A 21,752-nucleotide genomic window follows, 5' to 3' on the forward strand; every position below is an offset into this window, starting at 1 on the left:
TTGTAGTTTTTGTTATCAGTGACCAGGAACGGCTTCCAGAGTGAAGTTTTTGGAATAGAATGCTTGCAGGGTAGGAGATGTCAGCAGTAAGTCTGGCTTTTCACCCCACTCACATATCTGTCTCTCTCTTCTCTTTTCACCCCACTCTCCTGTCTGTCTCTCTCTTGTCTTATGTGCCCCACTCTCCCATCTGTCTCTCTTCTCTCTCTCTCCCCTTCCACACATACTCCTTTCTCTCCCTCTCTTTCTTTCTCCCTCCCCCTCTCTGTTCCTTACTTTGTCTCTCTTTGTCTCCCTCTCTTTCTCTCTCTGTCTCTCGCCCAAAGGTCGTCCTGTCTCTGGATGAGGACCCTGCAGCACAGAGTAAGCAGCTGACACTGCGTCTCCAGCAGATTGCTGCTGCGCTCGAGAACAAAGTGACAGATCTCTAACCCTGCTACGCAGAGATAGAGAAAGAGCGAGAGACTGGTGTGAAATGAAACTGCCAGTGCTCATGTTGGGCTCAAATCTCTGACATAGAAAAAATGTATAGGAGAAAGAAAAGGGAACAATTTAAGGCCCTCAAAGTGTAATTAACATAACTATAATCAGATGTTCAATTTCTTCCTGTGTAGAGAAAAAAAAAAGTTTTAAGAATTGTATTATATATTTTTTTTATTGTGCAGTCTTTATGCAGAAAGCTTTATAATAAGAAAATAACTTTTTAAATGGACAGCCTTGTGTTGACTGTGTTTATAAAGCCTCTGTGAATATGTGGATGATATATTGGTATGTATGTGGTGGGTGTGGGTGTGCATGTGGGATGTGTGGTGAATGCATGTGTGGGGGATATGTGGTCATAGACGTTGAGTGTGAGTTGACTGCTAACTGCTAATTGCTCACAAACAGAATGCCTAAATTCTGACCAAAAGAGAGGTGCCCAGTGGTCTGTATGAGACCCCATTTAGTGTGCATGCATGTGTGTGTCTGTGTGTGCAAGTGTGCACCTTTGTTTTTGTGTGAACTCACCTTGGGGTCATGAACTGTCCAACAAAACATCATCTGATGGTTTCTGACTTTCAGAAAGTAGAACTTTCCAGCAGGTGTTGCATTTGTTCCTATTTGTGCATACCTGCCTGGCTGATGGTGTCAGCATCTACCAGAATAACACTGTAAAAGCCAAGAACATCACTAATAGCACATTCTTTCACATGCTCTTAATTCACCATAACAGCATGGACCAACCTGAGCACAATGAGATTCAGTTTTGGCAATAGTATAACATATGTGTGTGTATATGTCGACACAAGGCATGCCATTTTTTATGTGTTCTGAGAAGTTCTTTTATTTTGTTATTTGGCTTATTATGTTGTCATTCATTTCATAAATATGGTTATTGTTATACTGTTCAATGGAAAATTCTAAATTGTTTTATTTATTTCATAAACAAATTATTTTTTTATTATTCAAGGTACCAAAATGTAATCTTGATGACAGTTCAGTTCATTGATGGTTACATCCACTTTATATTTACTATGACAACATGTTGCAACATATTGACTAAATTACAACTTGTCCTAATTGCTTAAGATGCTGAATTGGGTCTTTGCCCAGCAGGTGGTGAGGGCCAGCCAAATACAGCTCAAAGCTATTGGGCCTACTTTTTCCAAAGCTCTGCTGAGGGTGAAGAAGCCATTTTAATGCCAGCAGCTGTATGCATTCTCACTGGCACCATGGCTCTGAGTTGTGCTGCTGTGGATGGCGACAGGCACTGCCTAACCAGCAGTTGCATCTTAGGATTTGGTACTAAACAATATGGTACTCTTGAACTAAACTGCATTACAGAATTTTAACTGCAAAAGAGCATATGTCCTATGATGAAACCAGCTACCCTGTTTGTTTTTTTAAGTCACCATTTCATATCTTTCCTTCATACCTCAAGATGTCATCAATGTACATACCAAATACTGCAATACACAGCAATTTTTACTCACTATTTTAACTATAGTAGGATTTGGAGAGCCTTTTAGAGGCTGGTAAATATTGCTTTCTGTTAGTCAACTAAGAGCAGTTTTGCGGTCTAATTAGTAGTGATTAAGGTTAGTACTTGGGTCAGGAAAAGCTGGTCATGGATCAGCACGGAGCCTCTTCTTGAGCTGTATCCCTCAGGGCTCCTGTTGCCCTGGGACAGCCGGGTGTCTGGATTCAGGTCTGTGGGTGGTGAGATTCCTCAGTATAGTATCAGATGTCTGTTCCTTGCCTCTCCCTAATCAAACAGTGTGGGGCGTTTTAGGGAAGCCACTCAATTCCCCAGTGCTTTAAAGAAACCAGCGGGAGATTATGTGCTTGATCTTGATTGCATGCAGGCTGCTGACACCATGCTTTTACATATGCTCATAATATTCCTTATTTTTTCATTTCAAATTCCTGACCAGTGACACAAGCCACTATAGCTCAATGTAACGCTTTTCAGCCTTTCTTTCGCCAAAATGTGCCTTAACGATATTAGGTGTTAAAACTGTTGTTAATTATATCAACGATATTGAGTGATGGTGGCCGGTTTTAGAGATAGGATGCTTGCAGAGTCTTTGCAGCTGTGGTGTAGACCGTGAGTTAAAATGCAGTCGTCATGCTAGGATAATTTGTGCTGTAGCCACAATGTGCCAATAGGGTGATCACAAGTAAGGGAGAAAAGGACATTTTTATAATGTGCATATCTTTTGGGCGTCCGTGGTTTGTGTGCGAGTGTGTGTATGTCTCTGTGTATGCGTGTGTGCATTTGTAGGAGTATACTGGGAACAAGCTCAGATTATTCTGAACTAAACTGAACCATGGTGAATGTAAAGTCATCTTCCCAACCAAAAGCATCTGTTATTTTGCTTTTTTTCCCCTTATTCAAGAGGAGAGTAGGTGATAAAAGTGTTGACTAGAGTGTTTCACTGTTGTGTTTATCCTTTAGGTCTTTGTTTCTATGCTATTCCATAGTGTGTATGAAAAGTATCTATACTCGACAATGAATTTCTTACTGCTGTGCAGTTGTTTTTATTCCTTCATGTCCTATGATTATATATGCCTTTGTATTAAAGAAAAAGCAAAATCTGTCAGCACTGTATTCTTGTGTAATAATCCTATGCATTTGAGGTCCAGGAAAATGCCAATATGTTGTGCTGTTATCAAGATGTTTCTTTTCCTTGTGAATGTGTAGTAAACTAAGATTCTTGGGACTGTAATTTACAGTAAGGCGGGAGCCTACAGACTAACCATGGCTCTTTAGGCCTGGTAGCTCAGAAGAGTTCTTACTTGCCTGATCTGTTTGTACTGAAGTACTCACCATTCAGCGGGGGGGGGGGGGGGCAAGGCCTGACAACACACCTTGCATCTTACAATAAATAGATACTTCCATTTCTGTGCCTCTCTCTGTTTTTTCACTTAAAAAATTTGCCTCTTAACAATCTTTAAGGTGGGTTAGCAGCCACCAAATTGCTGTGCGACCTATAAATGACCTCGTTTTCTTATTAAGATGTCAGTAAAGACTGCACACAAACAATCTTCATGCTGCATTATGTCACCTTTGACTCTTACTGACCCCTTGAACAGCCCATGTGTCATTATTGGAAGTGTGACACTGCCAGTCTGTTTGATTGTTGCAAAGTAATTTTGTTGAATTACCACTTTGATTGTGTGTACTTGGTGCTTATTTGAATGGGTGCAGTCCTATAAACTACAAAATACTGAACCTGTCCAAACACTTGGTTGCTACTGTAAGTCACTTAATATGCTTTGCTCCATTAAAAAATCTAATCAGTCTGTTAGATTTATTAGGTGTGAGCTACGTAGAAAATAAAAATGTAAATAATATTTCAAGACTCTAGTGATGGCCTATAAAAGCTCAGCAAAAATAAAAAATTAAATTTGAAAAAGAGAAATAAATAAATGAATAAATCTAAAAAAAATGAAAAGGCAGTGCATGCTGTTCCCTTCTCTCACAAACGTTAAGCAGATGAACAGAATATCAAAGACAACCTCAAGTCCCATGAAACCAGACCAACAGAGCAATATAACGCAAGATGTGCACCCACCATCCACCCCTCCTGCAACAAAAAAAGAAGAAAGGGGTGAAATCTCCACGGGTTGTTGATACGCCAGAATAAATTACATTCCATCATAGAGACTCTCTTGTGTGTTCCACTGTAGAGAGAAATCTAGTGTAAGCATTCTAATTTGAGTTAGATAATATCACTGTGACCTGTAATTGTGTGAGTGCAGCGCACTCACAATTAAAGGCAATCAAAGAAATTAAGATAATGCAACAAATGTAAATGTATAATTAGTGTGTTTGAAGAAGAAGGAATAAAAGTGGTGGGTAGAAACTCTTCACTCCCTCAGCATTTTATCCTCTCAGTCTTAGAAGCCATGTTCCACAAGGTTGCTCAATTTATCAGACCAAATAAATGAAAATTATACAATGATTTTTATAATATTTTTTTTCATGCTGAGCATGTAATGATTCAAACACTTTTCTCTTTTCCCATCACTCTTGGTGGACTCAAACTCACCTGTCAACCCCCTCGTGCTACACACTTTCTAATGGCATCCAGCCCTTTCTTCCTTCTTTTTCCACACAAATGCTGCAAGAAGAAGAGCTTAAATAAAGCAGAAAACCATGGAAAGCAAGGTGACGCTTGTCATGATTAATACTGTAACGACTGACCACTATCAGATGCCGTAGGTGGGTTTGTTCGCTGTGACGGTAGCTCCCATAGGTGTGTAAATGTATTTGTAGCCAGCTTTGATACACACACTCATTTTTAACAGTGAGCGACTGTGATCGGTGGGAACTTAATCCTATAAATAAAGTGTCGTTTTCTGCTTCAGATATCCCTCTTTCTCTATCCGTAGGCAAAAGGCAACGGGAAATATCACTTCTAGACGTGCTTTAACATTTTGCAGTGGGTTGAAGCATACTGAAAATATGAATAATGCATAGACAGAGCTATAAAAGCATTACATGCAGTAGATCTTATTATCAATATTTATTTACATGATGTTTACCGACGATAAGGGCTTGTAATTTGACAAATTTTAACGTTTGGCGTACGCTCCGCTAGCTGGCGCGCATTCGTACCGGAAGTGATCACTACCAACAAAACAACGTCTCTCCAGTGGTGCCTGAGCACACTGAATTTTACCCAATTAGGCCTGTCTGTGGGCAGTATTTTTGAACCTAGCGCGGTCGCGAAGGTAATATAACAGGAAATCGCAATATTTATTTATATTTCCATTCGTGTGTTCTCTACAAAGATTATTTATTTGTATTGCTTGTTTACATGTGCAAACAAACCTTAGCCCTAGCTAGCAATTTTAGCGGTTTAGCTATCGTAGTTTTGATTTCAGCAAGCAGTATAGCGTTAGCTGGCTGCTGTCTAAAACAAGGTTTGTGGACTAATTATATTGCAGGTATATAGCTAACCTTTGCCAGTTAGGAACCTAGGGTGATGGATTATAATTAAAGTCAGCGTTATCCTTGCGTCTGGCAGTCAGATGTTGGGGTTCCTTTGGTAAGATGTGGTCACATTCGTGTATGCAACAATTAGCATTGTATTTAAGTATCTAGCTGGAAAGCTAGTCCAGATCACTACCATAGCTAGAGCACAAAAACATCGTCGAGAGGGCAGTTAGCTGGTCAGCTAGCTCCCAGAGATTTAACGTTACAGGACCCTTGGGGCTCCGTAATACCGGGATCAGTGTAGCTCACTAGATTAACTAACGTTACGTTAACTAACTAGATGGGTAGAACTAGACTTAGCTAGCAAGAATAAACTGATAACGCCATTAATTGAGAGAGTATTGAGCCCTTGTCTCTGAACAATAGCTTACAATTGAAGTAGATATATTTCAGTTGTAAGCTATTGGCGATATATTGCGAAATAATTTGAATTTTGTTTTCTCAAATGGCACAATATAACTGAGTCGTAATCAAATTATGGGAAGAAAAGAATAAAGTGTGCTTTAATATGTCCTCCAGGACTGGGAATGGATATAAAAGTGTACTTGTTCAGGGTTCCACAAATGGTTAAATATCACAATTACCACACTCCTAAGCCATGTAATACTGACCCCAGTACTGGTCCTCATAACCTAGATCCTTGAAAACATTTGTGGTAAGTAATGCGTTCTAAAATCTTTTTTCTATGTATGACCATATCAGGGATTATTGTTATTAGTATTTTAGATTAAAATGTTTTTTTGTTTATTTTTGATCTTGCAGGTTCCTACACTGTTCATACATTGACAACAGTGCCTGTAAGTCTCCATGCTTCGTGGCCATAGTGTTTCGGAAATGTCCACTTGGCAAAGTGGCAGCACAAGCATTACGGAGCTCCTGGCCGCGCTCTGTGATTGCAGCCTATCTGGAGTGTCATGGAAACGGCATTCTCTGGGGGGGATCTCACGGGTGAGTGTACGACGGGTCCTCCGCCGACGTGCATATGGCGCCCTCCTCTCCAGGCTCTTTCAGGACGGTTCCGCCAGACCCAGCTCCACTGCAAACGCCTTGGCCAACACGCCTGCCCACAACAAAATGCTGATGATCTCCTTTGATCTCCGTGTGTCTGGCTGCACTGAGGAAGCTGAGAGGCTCGAGAAGTTGCTGGCACAACTCCATGAGATGACCCACGCCTCTGGCCTGGCCGAACTGGACTCCGTCCTGGAGCTGCTGGTGCAGCTGGCTGGATCAGTTCCCCCGCCTGCCTCCTCTTTCAGCAGGGACTATATGCGGCGGGTGCGGCCTGTGCTCCGTAGGCCTCCACCAGGAGGCTACCTGAGCCAGGAAACACGGAGACTGGAGAGCAGGGCCTGGGCTCTGGTGTGTGGAGAAGAGTGGGGGGTGTTTCGGGGTGCGTGGAGAACCTTGAGTCTGATGGACGCACCCCCGGGCACTGGGCTGCCAGGTCTGGGGAGGAGACAGGAGGGAGAAGAGAGGTTTGATAGGGACACCAGGCTGTCCCTGTTTGGAGCCCTGCAGCACTCGCGGACAGCGGATATGGACGTTCGGCTGGACCTGCCGCCTTTGCCCAGCAACGCAGAGGTCACCGGGCTCAGTATTCGGGTGAGATACTGAATGGTGAATCAGCTGAGTCAGAGCTCAAGCCAATTCCAGAGCAGTTTACTAGGTTAGTTAAGTTTACATTAGGGATCCACCAATAAATTTGCCAACAATCAGTATAGGCTGCTATGAATGGGTGATGTGGATTTAAATTATTTAAATTTAAGGTTTGACCTGGGGGGAAAAAAAACAAAAAACATACATACATTATATAGTGTGTGTGTGTGTGTGTGTGTGTGTGTGTGTGTGTGTGTGTGTGTGTGTGTATAGGAAGTCGACAAAATCTGTCAGTATTAATTACATCAGTTGTAATAACACTTAGTTTTGCTTTTGAATTCAGCCTTGAAACATGATCCTGATTGAATTGTCTCCCACAGTGAATGTTGCTGTTTTTCTGTAGTGTATGACATGTATACGTATGGTATGACTACTTGAGCTACTGATGCCACTGAAGAGTAGAACTTCAGTATACACTAATTTAATTGCAAAGTATTAAATAAAAAGTGAAACTTCATAGCAGGCTTGCAACGCTTTTGTATCTTTTTTCAGTGAGTAATTTTCTGATAAGCATTTGGGACGCGTCTCTTTTTGAGTCCAGGTGCCTCAGTGCATGGATCAATCAGAGGATGAAGGATTCCAGTCAGCCTCCAATCTGACTCCAGACTCTCAGTCGGAGCCTAGCCCCAGCCCAGAGGTCGATGTCTGGGAGGCCCTGCGCACGTTTGTGCCTGGCAGACGCCGTTGCTGGGAGAACGTGGGCTGGTAAGAGCTGCAATAGGAGCAGGCAGTGAAGATAAACCAGAGCAGAGCCTTCAGTGAAGTCATTTGGGTCTTATTTTGTCTAATCCCAGCCCCCCCAAACTCTCTCTTGCTTTTCCTCTCTTTTCCCCTGCCCAGTCCTCCAGGTCAGAAAGAGTCTCCCTATCTGACTGAGGCAGGCCGTGAGGCCTTTGATCAGCTCTACCGGCTATGGGAGGGCGAGCTGAGGAACATGCTCTCCTCACAGACTCCCTCTCCTCTCCTCCCCCTGCCTCTGGACAGCCAGACTCAGCTGGTGAAAGACCTCCTCAATGTGCTCATAGGGGTGGCTTCCACTACGTTTCCCCTCAACGAGGTGACCTCATTTATTCTCCATTGCGGAATAGGATGGAAGCCCATGCATATTGCCCATTTGTAAAAAAGCCAGTTATCACTCTGTTTATACATCTGTAGTCTGAAGATAATGAATGTAGTTGGCTCCCCTTTGCCTTAAGAAACGGGGTGATGGGATTCCTGCATGCCTCAGGTTCACGTCTGTTTCTCGCTCTCTGCACTTTCTGTTCTAGGCGAGTGTGCAGTTCGATGTGCGTCCTGACGTGTGCGTGTCGGGGACATCCCCAGAGAGTGTGTCGCGGTTGTTAGGGGAGCTGGCACAGTACGGCACACATTACCTTCGCCTGAGCCGCTTCTCTCTGGGCGCAGCTGATAAGAAGGGCCTGGTGTTTCAGGTAATGGCTTCCCAGCATTCTTACCCTTGGTGCGCTTCAAGGGCAAGCTGTCATGCACCTCTGTTCTGGAGTCAGCTTTTCCCAGCCTCATTTGTATTGGAACTATATTAAAAAAGGCAAATCTAATCTTGCTGTGTTTATTTTCTGTGTATGTGTGTTCAGGCCTTCACTGGTGGCCTGAGGCGTTATCTGCACTACTACAGGGCATGTGTGCTCAGCACGCCAGCCTCTCTCAGCCTCCTCACCATCGGCTTCCACTTCCGCAAGCTGGGCCGGCAGCTCAGGTGGGAATGGCCTGCTGTCTGTGTGTCACCAAATTGCTGCCATATTCACAGGGCTGCACTGCCCATTGTCAGGCTTGTTGAGATCTGTACATCCTTCAGACCCTCCTGTTGCTGTATCTGGAATAGCTGTGTAGATTTTGTGTGTATTGACTGTTGCCATGCGCTCTGTGTTCATCAGGTACCTGTCAGAGCTATGTTGTGTGAATGGAGCTGTTGGTGTGAGCCAAGCCATCTTCCCTGTGGTAGGGAACATAGACATGCTTTAGGATTTTAGACTAGGTAACAAGACTGATTTGCAGTGGTCTTTCTAACAGGTGAACATGTTCTTTTCCTGTAGGGTGTGAAGCTCCTCTCTTATCTGTATAATGAAGCACAGAGTAATTGCAGTAATGAGAACTACCCTGTACTGCTGTCTCTACTGAAGAGCAGCTGTGAGCCTTACACAAGGTCAGTGCATAGTGAATTTCTCTCTCTCACTCACTCACAATCACTCTCTCATTCTCATTGTGTCTCATTGTCTCCATCCAACACTTCTGATTTCTATCCTCATCTTCAGTGTTCTGCTTTAGATTTTGCCCCAATTCCTTGGGGCAGGTTTGAGAGCACACTGTGGATCCTGCCTCTGTTCTTCTAACTTCCAGATTTTTTTTTTTTTTGATGAGCACAATGAAAAACTATAGAGGCAAATTTCCTGTCTTGTTCGAATTAAGCCTTTTACAGACTTAAGCATTGAATTAAGTAAATTCTAAAATTGGAATTGCTTAATGAAGATTATTTTCTAATAGACTGCTAGACCATATTGTAAGGCTATTGATTTTGCCAGCAGTTTTTTTTGTTTGTTTGTTTGTTTTTTGTAGTGTAGCGTGTGTTGAGTCAGCATAATAAGGAGCACTGGGTGTGAGAAATTCGATTGCCATCAATTCCTTGCCAAATATCATTACCTGCGCTTAAACAATGGCATTGCCTCAGCCATAAGAGATGCATGTAAGAGCTGCATCCTTTTAGACCTGAAATGTAACTACATACCTCATGACCTTTACACAAACAGAAATCAAGGAACCTGACTGTCGTGGTCATTCACAGAGTGACTTAGTGCTGCTCTTAGGAAAGTCAAAGCTGACTTCATTATGTCAGAGCAGCTCTCAAAGTACATATCTATTTGTAGCACCATCTTTTCTTGATGCAAAACACAACCAGGCATTGATTGGAATTCATTACAGGTCCAAGGCCGCTCTTGCACTTGCTGTTATAATGACATGTTGCTTAACTCTTGTTGTGGATGATCGAACTCGATGATGGCTGTGTGCAGAATTCTTTTATAGCCACTACTAAATCTGAGCTGCAGAGAAAGAGCTTAATGTTTTTCAATTTATTGAAAAATTCATTCAAAGTCTTACTATATTGTGTGATTGTTTTATTTGTGTGTGTCTGTGTGTGTGCATGTGTTTAGGTTTGTGTCAGATTGGGTGTACAGTGGAGTTTTCAGAGATGTGTATAAAGAGTTCATGATACAAGTGAATGAGGACTACCTCAGCTACAGGGGTGAGTTTATCTATAAATATAGCATCTAAATGTAGACACTCAAAGTGCAACATTCATTTTGACAGCTCTGTATAACACCATCTTTTGTTCATCCTGAGCGCTAATTGGAATCCGTTAAGCAAACGAGCCATCTCCCTGTGTCTGTGCGTAGATAAGCACTTCTGGGTGCAGGGATACACACTGATCTCACAGGAGGCTGAGGACTGTGTGCCCGTCTTCCTCCGCCACATCGCCAACGATGTCTACATATGTGGGAAAACGATCAACCTGCTCAAGATCTGCTGCCCGCAGGTCAGCTGGTCACAGCTGAAGCATCATGATTCTTTTTAGGAGTGTGTGCTAAGAAGTATTGCCTAATTATACGATAGTACCAGTGTGTGTGTTTTGGTTTTTTTTTTTGGTTTTTTTTTTTTGTTTTGTTTTTTTTTCAGTTTCATCAGAAGGGATACAGCATGTGCACTAACTATAAATCCACCACCCAAAGTGAACATCATTAGAAAGACTTATTAACAGAACAGCAAAATTAGGGATAATTGGCACACGGCTCAGTAAATGTCAGTTTGATTATGTGGGGGGGGGGGGGGGGTGAAAGGTGCCTCCCATGTACTGTCAGCTTGTTTGTGTCCTAAAACTCGCTGCGTGTCTCCCACAGCACTACATCTTCTGCTCAGAGCTTCCAGTGCCACGGATTGCCGTCATCTTCTCCCTGCAAGAGATGGAGCAGATCGAGAGGGACTGCGCTGTGTACCGAGGCCGCATGGAGACCATTGCCAAACACAGTGCCGTCAGCAGGGAGGAGCAGGTGGTGCATCCACACGGACTGGCAGCTGCGACTGCCGACATATTTGAGTCTGAGGCGAATTTGAGATGCTTGAGAATGATTTGATAGCGAAGCACCATGTCCATCATTAGTCATCTAAAATTGTGTATATTAGAGGAAAAGTTTCTGTTCCCAAATTCTGGTGCAGAGAATTTCCTATATTTGTCTTTGAGCCCTTTGGCTGATGTTGGAACAACTCTAAATGTGGCTAAATGTACTGCCTCGCTGTTAAGGTTCTCAGTAATATTGATATGATGGCTTGAGAGAAATGAAAAATATGATCCATTAACATTATTTTCATCAGAAATGCCGGACATTTCTAAGCCAGAGGGCTGGATGTGCTCTTTTCTCTTTATGACTCTCATTTTCCCATACGCTCTTCCTTCTGCTCTCTCCCATTTCTCTTTGTTTCTCTCTTCTCTCTCTCTCTCATTCCTCTCTCTCTCCCTCTCTTTCTTCCATGTCTACCTCTCTCGCTCATGCATTAGGTGTTGCGTACAGAGCTGGCACGCCAAGAGCTCATCAATCAGGTCAGAGTGTCAGCAGTCAAGACACTGGAGAGCATCCGAGGTCAGAACAAGTCACCTAAACCATATTTATCACAACACCTCCATCTCTCCTAGACTCCAGCAAAATGACATATAGGCAATTATTATAACAGATTTTGTTCTTATGGTGAAATATGCCATCACATCTTTGCACCTCAGGCAGCAGTATGATGGTCGAGAGAAGAAAATATAGCTACAAACGGAAATGCTATGTGAACTGCTAAAGAAGTTCACATGCTGAACTATCACTAAGATAAAGCACAGTACTACCCAAAACATAATTAGTTGAAAGTGTTATAGTTTTATTCAAGCACAAAGATTTATATTCTAGCCTGAAATTCCACTTTCCGAATACGTGTAGCTGTAGCTCAGCTCTCCAGCCTCTGATTTGGCTCTGATTGCGTCAGGAGTGTGCACACTTTCCACAGGCATAAATCAGGCATTTCTAATTATGTGAGGCACAAAAGCAGTGGGAAGTGGGCAAGCCAGTAGGAAGTGGATCGAACAGAAAGGCAAATTTTATGGCCCAGTGGCTAAGCGCCCACTGTGGTCTCTCGCCCCCTGCAGGCCGCCAGGTGTCACAGCGGCTAGCTGAAGAGGTTAGAAAGAGAGAGCGCTTTGAGGCGCTTCGGCAGCAGCTGGAACTCGACCAAGAGGTGAGAGGCACACCAGGCTTTGGGAGAGTGGTTGAGTAGTTTACCAAGATGTGAAACAAAAGGGAAGTAATGTGTGCTCACGTTGAGGTTTTCCTTGTAGTGAAACGGAGACACAAAAATCAATGTACAGTTGTAAACGTCTGACAGGAAACAGTTATGTAAACCAAATCTTGATTCCTGGTATTCATCTTAGTTACCTCATTCTGGTCACTGCAGATAGTTTATATCTGAGACTGGTAGACTTTGAGACTGTAAGCTGTGCATTTTGTAAGATAAAGTAAAATCTATATGCAGGCTTATATTTTTTTCATTTTTTTAATTGTAATTTTTTTCTGTCTTAATATGCTAGTTTTTAAGAAACATTGAAAGAAACTAATATAGAAAGATAACCTAGGATGGAAAGGTCATATCTGTTCTCTGGTTTACTACCTTAATGTGAATAACTTCCAGCCCAGTTGTGGCATTCCCTTGAATTGCTTTACAGTTGATTGAAACAGAAATGCTTGCGATAAGGGAGCTTTCACATTCTGTTAAGCCTCTTTAACAGCTGGTGTTCACACCAGTGAATCACCAGCCTCTTTTCCCATTTGAATAGTTTTCTCTTTTTTCCATTTCTGCCTGTCTAATCAGCATGTCAACAAATTACCACATTCTGGTTGCCTGTTGAAGTAATATGTTTCAACTCACCCCTTACGCTTTCCACTCCATTCAGTCACTTTTTAGGCATTTTAGACATAGTGTAATTTAGGTGGTCTGTACATGTGTAATTCACATTTTTATATAAATAAAAAAAACACTGGGGCATCACCTTTTCTGGTAAGAGCAGTGTTCTTCAGTTTGGAGTCACTTTTTGAAATTTGCGTTGTGCTATTGGAATATTCATAAAGCCCCCACTTCAGTGACTTTGCACCTACAGCTATAAATACTCCAATTCCGCATGTTTAAACTTGCAGATTAGTGGCTCCAGCCTCTTTCTCCTGTTGCTGGAAAGGAGTGTTCCACATTTTGAAATAATAGTGAGGGTACCAGAGCGATAAAGTAACACATGAAATTATGTAGTGACCAGGAAAGTGTTAAACATCTCATTTTTTAGATTCTTCAAAGTAACCACCTTTTGCCTTCATGGCAGTTTTGCACATTCCTGCCACTATCAAAAATCTTGGAGAAGTTCACATATGCTGAGCAGTTAGAGACTGAAGACTTTTACATACTTTTTTTAATGAATTAATATGCACCATTTCACTAATTCACTATATATATTTGTCTTAAATAAATTTAGATCTAAATTTAGGTTTGGAATACATCTTGAAGATTATGAAAAACAAGCAGTCAGGTGTGCAAACCTCTGACTGATTTCATGAGTCATGAGTGGTGTCTGTAAGTAAGCATGTGAGCTTTAACCAGCAGTGGGTTTGGCTTTGTGTGTGTGTGTGTGTGTGTGTGTGTGTGTGTGTGTGTGTGTGTGTGTGTGTGTGTGTGTGTGTGTGTGTGTGTGTGTGTGTGTGTGTGTGTGTGTGTGACTAACAGTTTGATTTTTCTTCCAAGAGGAACAACCAGGAATCGGATGTAGGCAGAGCATGAATTAAAAGCCAAGAAAACAAGAACATAGAACACTTCTACTCACCCTGTTTCCAGTAATCTTAGTCACGAATTTGACCAGGCACTTTACAGTCTGTGAATTACCATACCTAACACAAATAGTTTATTTAGTATTACTGCTAATTATTTGATCAAAAGTAAATCACAGCTCCCAAAATGTAGTGTCACAAGAGTATGAACTTCAACAGCGAGCCTACCTTTTAATGTGTGTGCAGTGAGTAAGCGTGTGAGCTTTAATGTGTGCAGTGTGTGAGTAATTGTATGAGCACTGATGTACGTGCATCAAATGAGCTTTAATGTGTGTGCAGTGGCGTGGTGCTGCTAAGAGAAGGGAGCAGGAGGATGACTTTAGCTTCGCTCGAGAGCTCCGAGACCGAGAGCAGAGGCTGCAGGCCCTCGAGCAGCAGCTGGAGCGTCGTGCACGGTGAGGCCAAGAGGGGGCGCTCTGCAGCTGGATCTCCATTGCAGGATAATGAACCATGTGTGATAAGTGTGTGTGTGTGTGTGTGTGTGTGTGTGTGTGTGTGTGTGTGTGTGTGTGTGTGTGTGTGCGCGCGTGTGCACTGTGCGCGTGCGTGTGTGCGCACACGCCTGTTCAGCATGGACCTCATAGCACAATACAGTCGTCTGTCTGAGGAGGCGGCTAAGAGAGAGCGAAGGGCCATGTGGAAAGTTCAGAGGATAAGGCTGGATGAAGCCAGAGTGGGCTTCCTCCAGCAGGACCAGCAGGCCATACAGGTCAGACCACCTGCTGCAGGTCACTTCACAAGTCATATTGCCATCCTGCTCCCTTGACCAGTGTAATATTTTTGTGCTTCTGTTTGCCTTGCAGGCTCTTCTTAAAAAATATCCTTTACGGCATGGAAGTCCTGCACAGGAACCACCTCTTACAACAGAACCACCTCATCACTTGCAGGTCTGTGTGAATGCAAGACATTTCACTAGATGTATATGCCTTTCTGTAATTGTGCAGGGCTTTGCACTAACATGTGTGGCCCTCCCACACTGTAGGAATGTCACACTTCTGAGACAGAGATGAAAAATCTGCCTGTGGAGCAAGAAACCACCACTGGATCTGACTCAACCTTGCCCTCCCCCGTCACCAGGGGTGCCGATGCACTGATATCAGATGAAATTGACATCACAGATTTCTTCCCTAAGCCTCCGCGTGCCCCAGACAGCAGGGCTGTGGCCCAGGCTTTGCATGACATTGGCTCTGACCTACCAGAAATTTCTGGAAGCCCTGCTCCTCTCGACTATGACTTCTCCTCCCCCTACAGCCCTCTGGAGTGCCTTAAGCTCCATCCCAGCTCCGCACATCCCTCCTTCTCTCACATCAGGATCAGGGAAAACGTGTCGGAGGTCCAGGAAGCAATGCCCGCTCCAAGTGCACACGGTCCCGCCTCCTGGTCAAGCTTCCCCCTGAGCCAGTACGTGCCTTCAGTGAGGCCTGCGGTGAGCCAGCATGGCTGCCTTTCACAGGGGTCAGCACAGCCAGGGAGCACCAGTGTCGCCTCAGGGTATGGTGAGCCAGTCGTCCCCCCGGCAGCCACCCTGACTGAAGAGGAGCCAGCGGGGGAGATGCGAGAGCCAAACACAGCCACGCTTACGATGCACGATACAGGCGAGAAGAGTTGCGACACACGGCAGGAAGAGCTTGTAGGAGGCGCTGTGGAGTCAGAATGGAAAAGTGCCCCTGCCACCGTGGCGCAGGTGGGCAGCGCTAACGAGCAGCGAGATCTCCTTCAGATGACAGCTGAGCAAGATCCAGCTGAGCTGCCTCTCACCATTGGCCACAGCCAACACTCCGATGTCCAAAGAAAAGATGGGCATATCTCAGGAGTACTTGGTGTTCTTCCCTCCTCTTCAGGCCAGGGCCACACTGCTGATGGCCTAATAAGGATCGATGAACTTGTTTCTGAGGTTACAACTTCTGTCCATTCCACTGGTGTCCATAGCCACATCTCAGGTGCTCATATTAAAATAGGAAAACTTGTTTTGGAGGTGACTACCCCTACTCCTTCTCCTAATGCCCAAGGTCATGCCTCTGATGCCCATATGAAAATGGGAGCGCTTCTTTCTGATGTTACTACTCCTTTACCTTCACCCGGTATCCATGACCATGCCTCTGATGCCCATATTAGGATTGGTGAGCTAGTTTCTGACGTGACTACAACAGTTCCCTCCCCTAATGTACATGGCCATGCCTCCGATGCCCATATTAGGATTGGTGAGCTAGTTTCTGACGTGACTACAACAGTCCCCTCCCCTAACATACATGGCCATGCCTCTGATGCCCATATTAGGATTGGTGAGCTAGTTTCTGACGTGACTACAACAGTCCCCTCCCCTAACGTACATGGCCATGCCTCCGATGCCCATATTAGGATTGGTGAGCTGGTTTCTGAGGTGACTACAACAGTCCCCTCCCCTAACATACATGGCCATGCCTCTGATGCCCATATTAGGATTGGTGAGCTAGTTTCTGACGTGACTACAACAGTCCCCTCCCCTAACATACATGGCCATGCCTCCGATGCCCATATTAGGATTGGTGAGCTAGTTTCTGAGGTGACTACAACAATCCCCTCCCCTAACGTACATGGCCATGCCTCCGATGCCCATATAAAGGTTGGTGAGTTTGTCTCAGATGTCGCTGCCTCCCGACCTCGTTGGAGCAAGCATGGCCACTCTTCAGACAGCACTCTAAAAGTGGGTTGTGTGATGCCAGACAGTGGATTAAATTGTTCCCCATTACCAGGCAGCACATACGGCCACTCCTCAGACTCTAGCCTGGGTGTGGGGTGTGTAGTTGTAGGCAGTGACCAGGCCAGCCACCGTGTGTTGGCCAGTGCCTATGGTCACAGCTCAGACTCCACACTGAAGGCCGGGTGTGTTGTATCTGGCTTGGAACTGTTGCCTTCCCCACTGCCCGGTAGTGCTTATGGGCACTCGTCAGACTCGACACTGGGTGTTGGGTGTGTGGTGGCTGGGGGAGAGCCCACTAGGCCACCCCCTCTCCCAGGCAGTGCCCATGGGCATTCGTCTGATTCTAGCCTGGGTATGGGCTGTGTGGTGCATGGGGTCATTCCTGGAAGCTCGTATGGTGAAGCCCCACAGACAGTTCCAGACCTTCCCACAGAGCACAGACATGAAGGCACAGAGACCCTGGGTAAGAACTTCTTAATGTACAAGCTATCTATCTTCTGTTAAAAGACATGAAAATTATAGTTTTCTGTTATGTAACTGATTGATTATTTGCTATGTAAGTGTGATTTAACATCAAGCCGCTGATCTGTATATAAGACCGTAGCACTAACGTGTGACACACAGGTATGCGCGGTACATTTAAAGCATATGACTCTGAACCCTCTGCGGACTCTCATTGGCAGACTCCCCCACAGGGCCTCCCACTTCGCTGCTTGGCCTGAACACGGGCCTCGCTGCCTGGGCTCGGGGCCTGGGCCTGTCCCCCAGAGACAGCCCCGAGGATGACTACCTCCTCAGGCTAGCCTCTCAGTACCAGGCTGAGCACTATGAGGATTCCTACATGCTGATGAGTGAGTGCCACTTCCACTGGATAACAGGAAACTGATGAAAATTTAACAGAGCCGTCATAGCCGGGGTGTGAGACTAATCAAATGGTGCAGAAAAGGCCTCTGGCTGATGCTGTGAAGCCCAGAGTTGTTTGTAATTATTTTCTCTGAGCTGTTGTGACAGCGTTGAGCTTAAGTCAGTTACCATTTTTTTAGCCTCTTCTCTAGCCTGCATAATGAAACACTCCTGGCAACAAGCAATTTGTAGGCGTCTCTAGTTTGTCAGTTGTTTCAATTACTGTTATTTTGCTTGGTGTTGACATCCATACCAAGTTAATTTACAGTGCCGATTGTGCTACCTTGCATTTGGGGTAGATGCATTTAGCTCAGAAGTGCTATGGCAGTATTTTTTTTTATGCATTGCCTTACACTTCTGGGACCCAGTGAAAAGTAACTGCAGATTCAGTGTTCTCATTTGAGGTCGCGGTTACTCACAAGCGCAGGGATCGTTTTGCTGTGGTGAAATGCCTGTTTACGGCTGATGGTATTTGTTTCTTGCCTTTGTGCTGGAAATATTCCTCGCATTCAGTTGTTATTTTTGTAGACGTCCCAAAGTGCAGTGTGTGTTGTCATTTTTCTAGGGGTTTCCAAAGCAGGCAGCCCTGGGAAAAAAATGCCTATGCTAAATATGACTCACTGACTTGATTCAAGTTTTCCTCTAAGAAATGTTTCTGGGCTTGTGTGTAAGTACATACATGTTTGTGTGTGTGTTTGTGATCAGTGGCAGCCCCTGATGTGCAGCTCCTGCAGCAGGTGACGCGCAGGCCAAGCATGGCTCTCCCTATGGACTCCCTGCACTGTGCCACAGACTCCACTGCTGTGCAGCTCAGTGAGATGATGCCTCTCCCTGTGCTCATGAAACATTCCGTCACGACACCACTCATCACACAGTGAGTGTGTCTGTGTGTGTGCAGGTGTACGCACTTGTATTACTATGCCAAATACCTTCACACGTAAAATCCCAGCATAATATGAGGCAATTACAACTCTGCTTGCATCTGTTTTTCATTAAAAAAAAAAAAAAAAAAGACGTGCCAAAACAGAGGACAAGGTTAGGATGGTAGTGTTTTTTGCAATTATCACTTGAGCTAATTATAATTACATAATCATAAGCAAGCATAATAGAAGAGAGAGTATGAGCAAAAAGCAGATGTTGACTCTCCCAAAAGCCTGCATTTCAGCACTGACTGTTGGGTAAAGAACAACCCCTCCCTCTCCCCCTCTGTCAGTCTGTCTTTGGTGAACAAGGCTGTGGTGGATTACTACTTTGTGGAGCTGGCGGTGGAGAAGCACTTTGAGGCTTTGAGGCACTTCCTGCTGATGGAAGATGGCGAGTTTGCACTCTCGCTCACTGACCGGCTCTTTGAGAAGGTGAGAGGTGGAGCGCAGCAGCAGCGACCTGCTGGCCCGCCACATCGCTCTCTGGAGAGTTAGCCCAGGGAGGGGCTGATGCGCAGAGCTGGACAGACGTCGCCGCTTTCTGCTTTCATTTGCTCTAGCCGTACCTATTCCAGTAGTGGAACTTGAGGATTCCATTAAGCTGTAGCGGCAGTGAAAGTGCCAGGGATGGCTGTAATTGTTCTGTCGCAAGGCCTTCCAGTTATGGCTCTACAGGTCTGCAACTTATGACTGATGAGTGCAACAGTCAATTGTGTGCAGCAGAAAGGTCATATTTTGTATTTTTCTCTGCGTGCATGCGCGTGTGTTTTGTTTGGCAGTTGGGCAGCGGGCAAACCCCTGGTGAGCTGTTGACTCCTCTGGTGTTGAACTCCATCCTGAACAAGGCTATGCAGTACAGTCTCCATGGTGACAGCGAGCTTGCTGCTAACTTCACTTTCGCGCTACGTTACCTGCCCGAGGTCTTCCACCCCCATGCCCCCGACTCGCTCAACTGCCTGGAGCTCCGTTACAAGGTGGGCAAGAAATGCCCCCCTCCGCGCCGTCATCGCACCTTCTCACAGCTTAGCTGCTTTTGCCTTTGCTGTCTGTCTGTTGTCACTCCTGTTACATATCCTCACTTCAGTAAAAGCAGCAGTGACGCACATCTTTTTCGTCTCTTAACCTATTTTAATGAGAAGACGACATGTATGATAAGATGTGTAATAGGCCCTTTGAGTGTATTACAGCAAATGCTCCCGTCCTGTTCTTAGGTGGACTGGCCATTGAATGTGATCATAACAGACAGCTGCATGAACAAGTACAACCGTCTCTTCTCCTTCCTGCTGCAACTCAAACACATGGTGTGGTCTCTCAGTGATGTCTGGTTCCACCTCAAACGGACAGGTGAGCCTGTCGGGTACAGAGCATTACCTGCAGCTCCTGTTGCTAGCTTGAATTACCCCTGGCAATGCCAAGCTGATGGGAAAATGTATTTTGTTTCTCAAGTGAACATGATTAGATAGGCCATAAATCACAGGTTTTCTCTGTCTCACACGTGCATGTGTGCTCTGTCACACTTTCACACTCTTTCTCACTGTCAGCGCTGGTAAAGGGAGCAGGTTGCTCTGTGCAGTTCCGTCAGCTCCAGCTGTACAGACACGAGATGCAGCACTTTGTCAAGGTGATCCAGGGCTACATCGCTAATCAGATTCTGCAGGTCTCCTGGAGTGAGTTCACTCAGAAGCTCAGCACTGCCAGTGACCTGGACACCATCCATCACACACATGCAGAGTACCTTAACAGGGCCATCTTCAGGTTAGCACGTTGCACAACACCCAACCTCCCCTCCCCCCAATACACACACAAGATGGGTACCTCAGCAGCACCATCCTCACAATGGAACACCACACTTGTGTACAAATACTCACATACATACAGTAGTACAATGAGGACATCTTCAGGTCAGCATAGTGTACTGCAATTCTGCATTTTGTAGTTCTGAACAAGCTTTTCCTTCTCTTCACTCCTTTCCTACGTTTCCATCTAGTTCAACGTTCAAAAATAAACAAGGACAGGAAAAAAAAGATGCAAACATTCCTCCACAAGAGTCTCAGTTCTCAAGTATGCACAGCGTCAAATTTTAAAATGTTCCCAGGTCCAGACAAGTAGAGAAAACGCCGCAAAAGAGATTGAGATGTGTGGTCTGTGTTTAGGGGATGAATTCATTTGACTTGTTTCATGTAGCTTATTCATGCCATTTCCCTGGCTGCGATCTTTGGTAGCTAATGGTCTGTTTACTTGCTGCCTGCTCCTGCCCAGGGCTCTGCTGACAGAAAAGGCTGCTCCTGTCATGAACATCATCCACAGTATCTTCAGCCTCATCCTGAAATTCCGAGGGCAGCTGGTCGCACAGCCCTGGGAGAGCCAACAGGGGGAGACGGTGCACCCATGCTTCATTGCTATGCAGCAGTCTTATAACACCTTCAAATATTACTCACACTTTCTCTTCAAAGGTGAGGCAACACACCTCCACCCCAGTTATCTCACACGATACAGCTAAAGCTTATGAACTTGAGTTAAATTGTTTGTGAATATAAATGTGATGATCGTTTGGAAATAATGTAATTTCTAAAAGGTCATTATAAAAAAGTTCTGTACTAAGTATTTCCTTTTTTCTGTCTCTCTATGTGCAGTGGTTTCGAAGCTGGTCGACAAAGGCTACCAGCCTCATTTGGAAGACTTTCTGCTGCGCCTCAACTTCAATAACTACTACAAAGACTCATGACACGTCTCTCTGCTCATGAAATGGGGCTTTTGCTTCGGCCCCATATTGAAGTCAGTGAGGCTGTCTATATGCTAATAAGGTCCATATGGACATTGTTTCCCTGCAGTGTGACTGTGGTGCTGCTCTATGCATTGTGCTTATGCTACACTAGGCTGCATGTGCCTGTGTACATGTACATTGTGAAAACCTACCACTTTAGTGACATACCATCAGAGAAATTCAGACTTAAATTATTTGAAAACTGTAAAGCAATTTTTCTTGCGTGAATCTGTTCACAGAGTTTGATCTTTGCCTGCAGTCATCTACAGTAGTAGACATTGAGCTCATTCAGTGTGATCTAAACCCCATTTACCAAATTAAGGTTGGTGCTTAACTACCATGAGTCAAACTGGTCCCAATACCATGGTGTTACATGTAGAATTAAAGCTTTGATTTTCAAATTTGTGTCTCTTTAACATGAACTCACTGATGA

At 44.6% G+C, this 21,752-nt stretch overlaps 2 protein-coding genes across 15 annotated transcripts in view; both read left to right on the forward strand.

Annotated features, from left to right (window-relative positions):
• Window positions 1-3,318, forward strand: part of plxnb2b (plexin b2b) — a 94,259-nt gene extending 90,941 nt beyond the window's left edge. For all 8 annotated transcript variants that reach the window (XM_035535967.2, XM_035535978.2, XM_035535975.2 and 5 more), the window contains one exon: window positions 327-3,318. In XM_035535967.2, the coding sequence (XP_035391860.2) occupies window positions 327-431 (105 nt within the window). In that variant the 3' untranslated portion in view covers window positions 432-3,318. The remainder of the gene's footprint in view (window positions 1-326) is intronic.
• Window positions 3,319-5,106: 1,788 nt separating this feature from the next.
• On the forward strand, window positions 5,107-21,714 carry tubgcp6 (tubulin gamma complex component 6). 7 transcript variants are annotated; one of them, XM_027001334.3, is made up of 26 exons: window positions 5,107-5,220; window positions 6,005-6,140; window positions 6,248-7,087; window positions 7,683-7,846; window positions 7,982-8,198; window positions 8,410-8,571; window positions 8,734-8,855; window positions 9,034-9,097; window positions 9,193-9,302; window positions 10,306-10,397; window positions 10,549-10,688; window positions 11,050-11,199; window positions 11,706-11,787; window positions 12,333-12,421; window positions 14,329-14,444; window positions 14,620-14,758; window positions 14,853-14,936; window positions 15,032-17,192; window positions 17,413-17,580; window positions 18,338-18,506; window positions 18,846-18,987; window positions 19,335-19,529; window positions 19,767-19,899; window positions 20,097-20,310; window positions 20,815-21,008; window positions 21,189-21,713. In XM_027001334.3, exons 3-26 carry the CDS (start codon window positions 6,293-6,295, stop codon window positions 21,278-21,280), a joined length of 5,994 nt encoding a protein of 1,997 aa, XP_026857135.3. In that variant the 5' UTR covers window positions 5,107-5,220; window positions 6,005-6,140; window positions 6,248-6,292; the 3' UTR covers window positions 21,281-21,713. The 7 variants fall into 7 exon arrangements, with proteins under 7 accessions (XP_026857135.3, XP_081568511.1, XP_081568509.1 ...); XM_081712381.1 differs by having other exon boundaries at window positions 5,115-5,537; XM_081712383.1 differs by having other exon boundaries at window positions 5,114-6,140; window positions 17,425-17,580; window positions 21,189-21,714.
• Window positions 21,715-21,752: the final 38 nt, after the last annotated feature.

Source organism: Electrophorus electricus, chromosome 4 (assembly GCF_041902795.1).
Source record: "Electrophorus electricus isolate QZ-2024a chromosome 4, ASM4190279v1, whole genome shotgun sequence".
In the NCBI taxonomy this organism is placed as follows: domain Eukaryota; kingdom Metazoa; phylum Chordata; class Actinopteri; order Gymnotiformes; family Gymnotidae; genus Electrophorus; species Electrophorus electricus.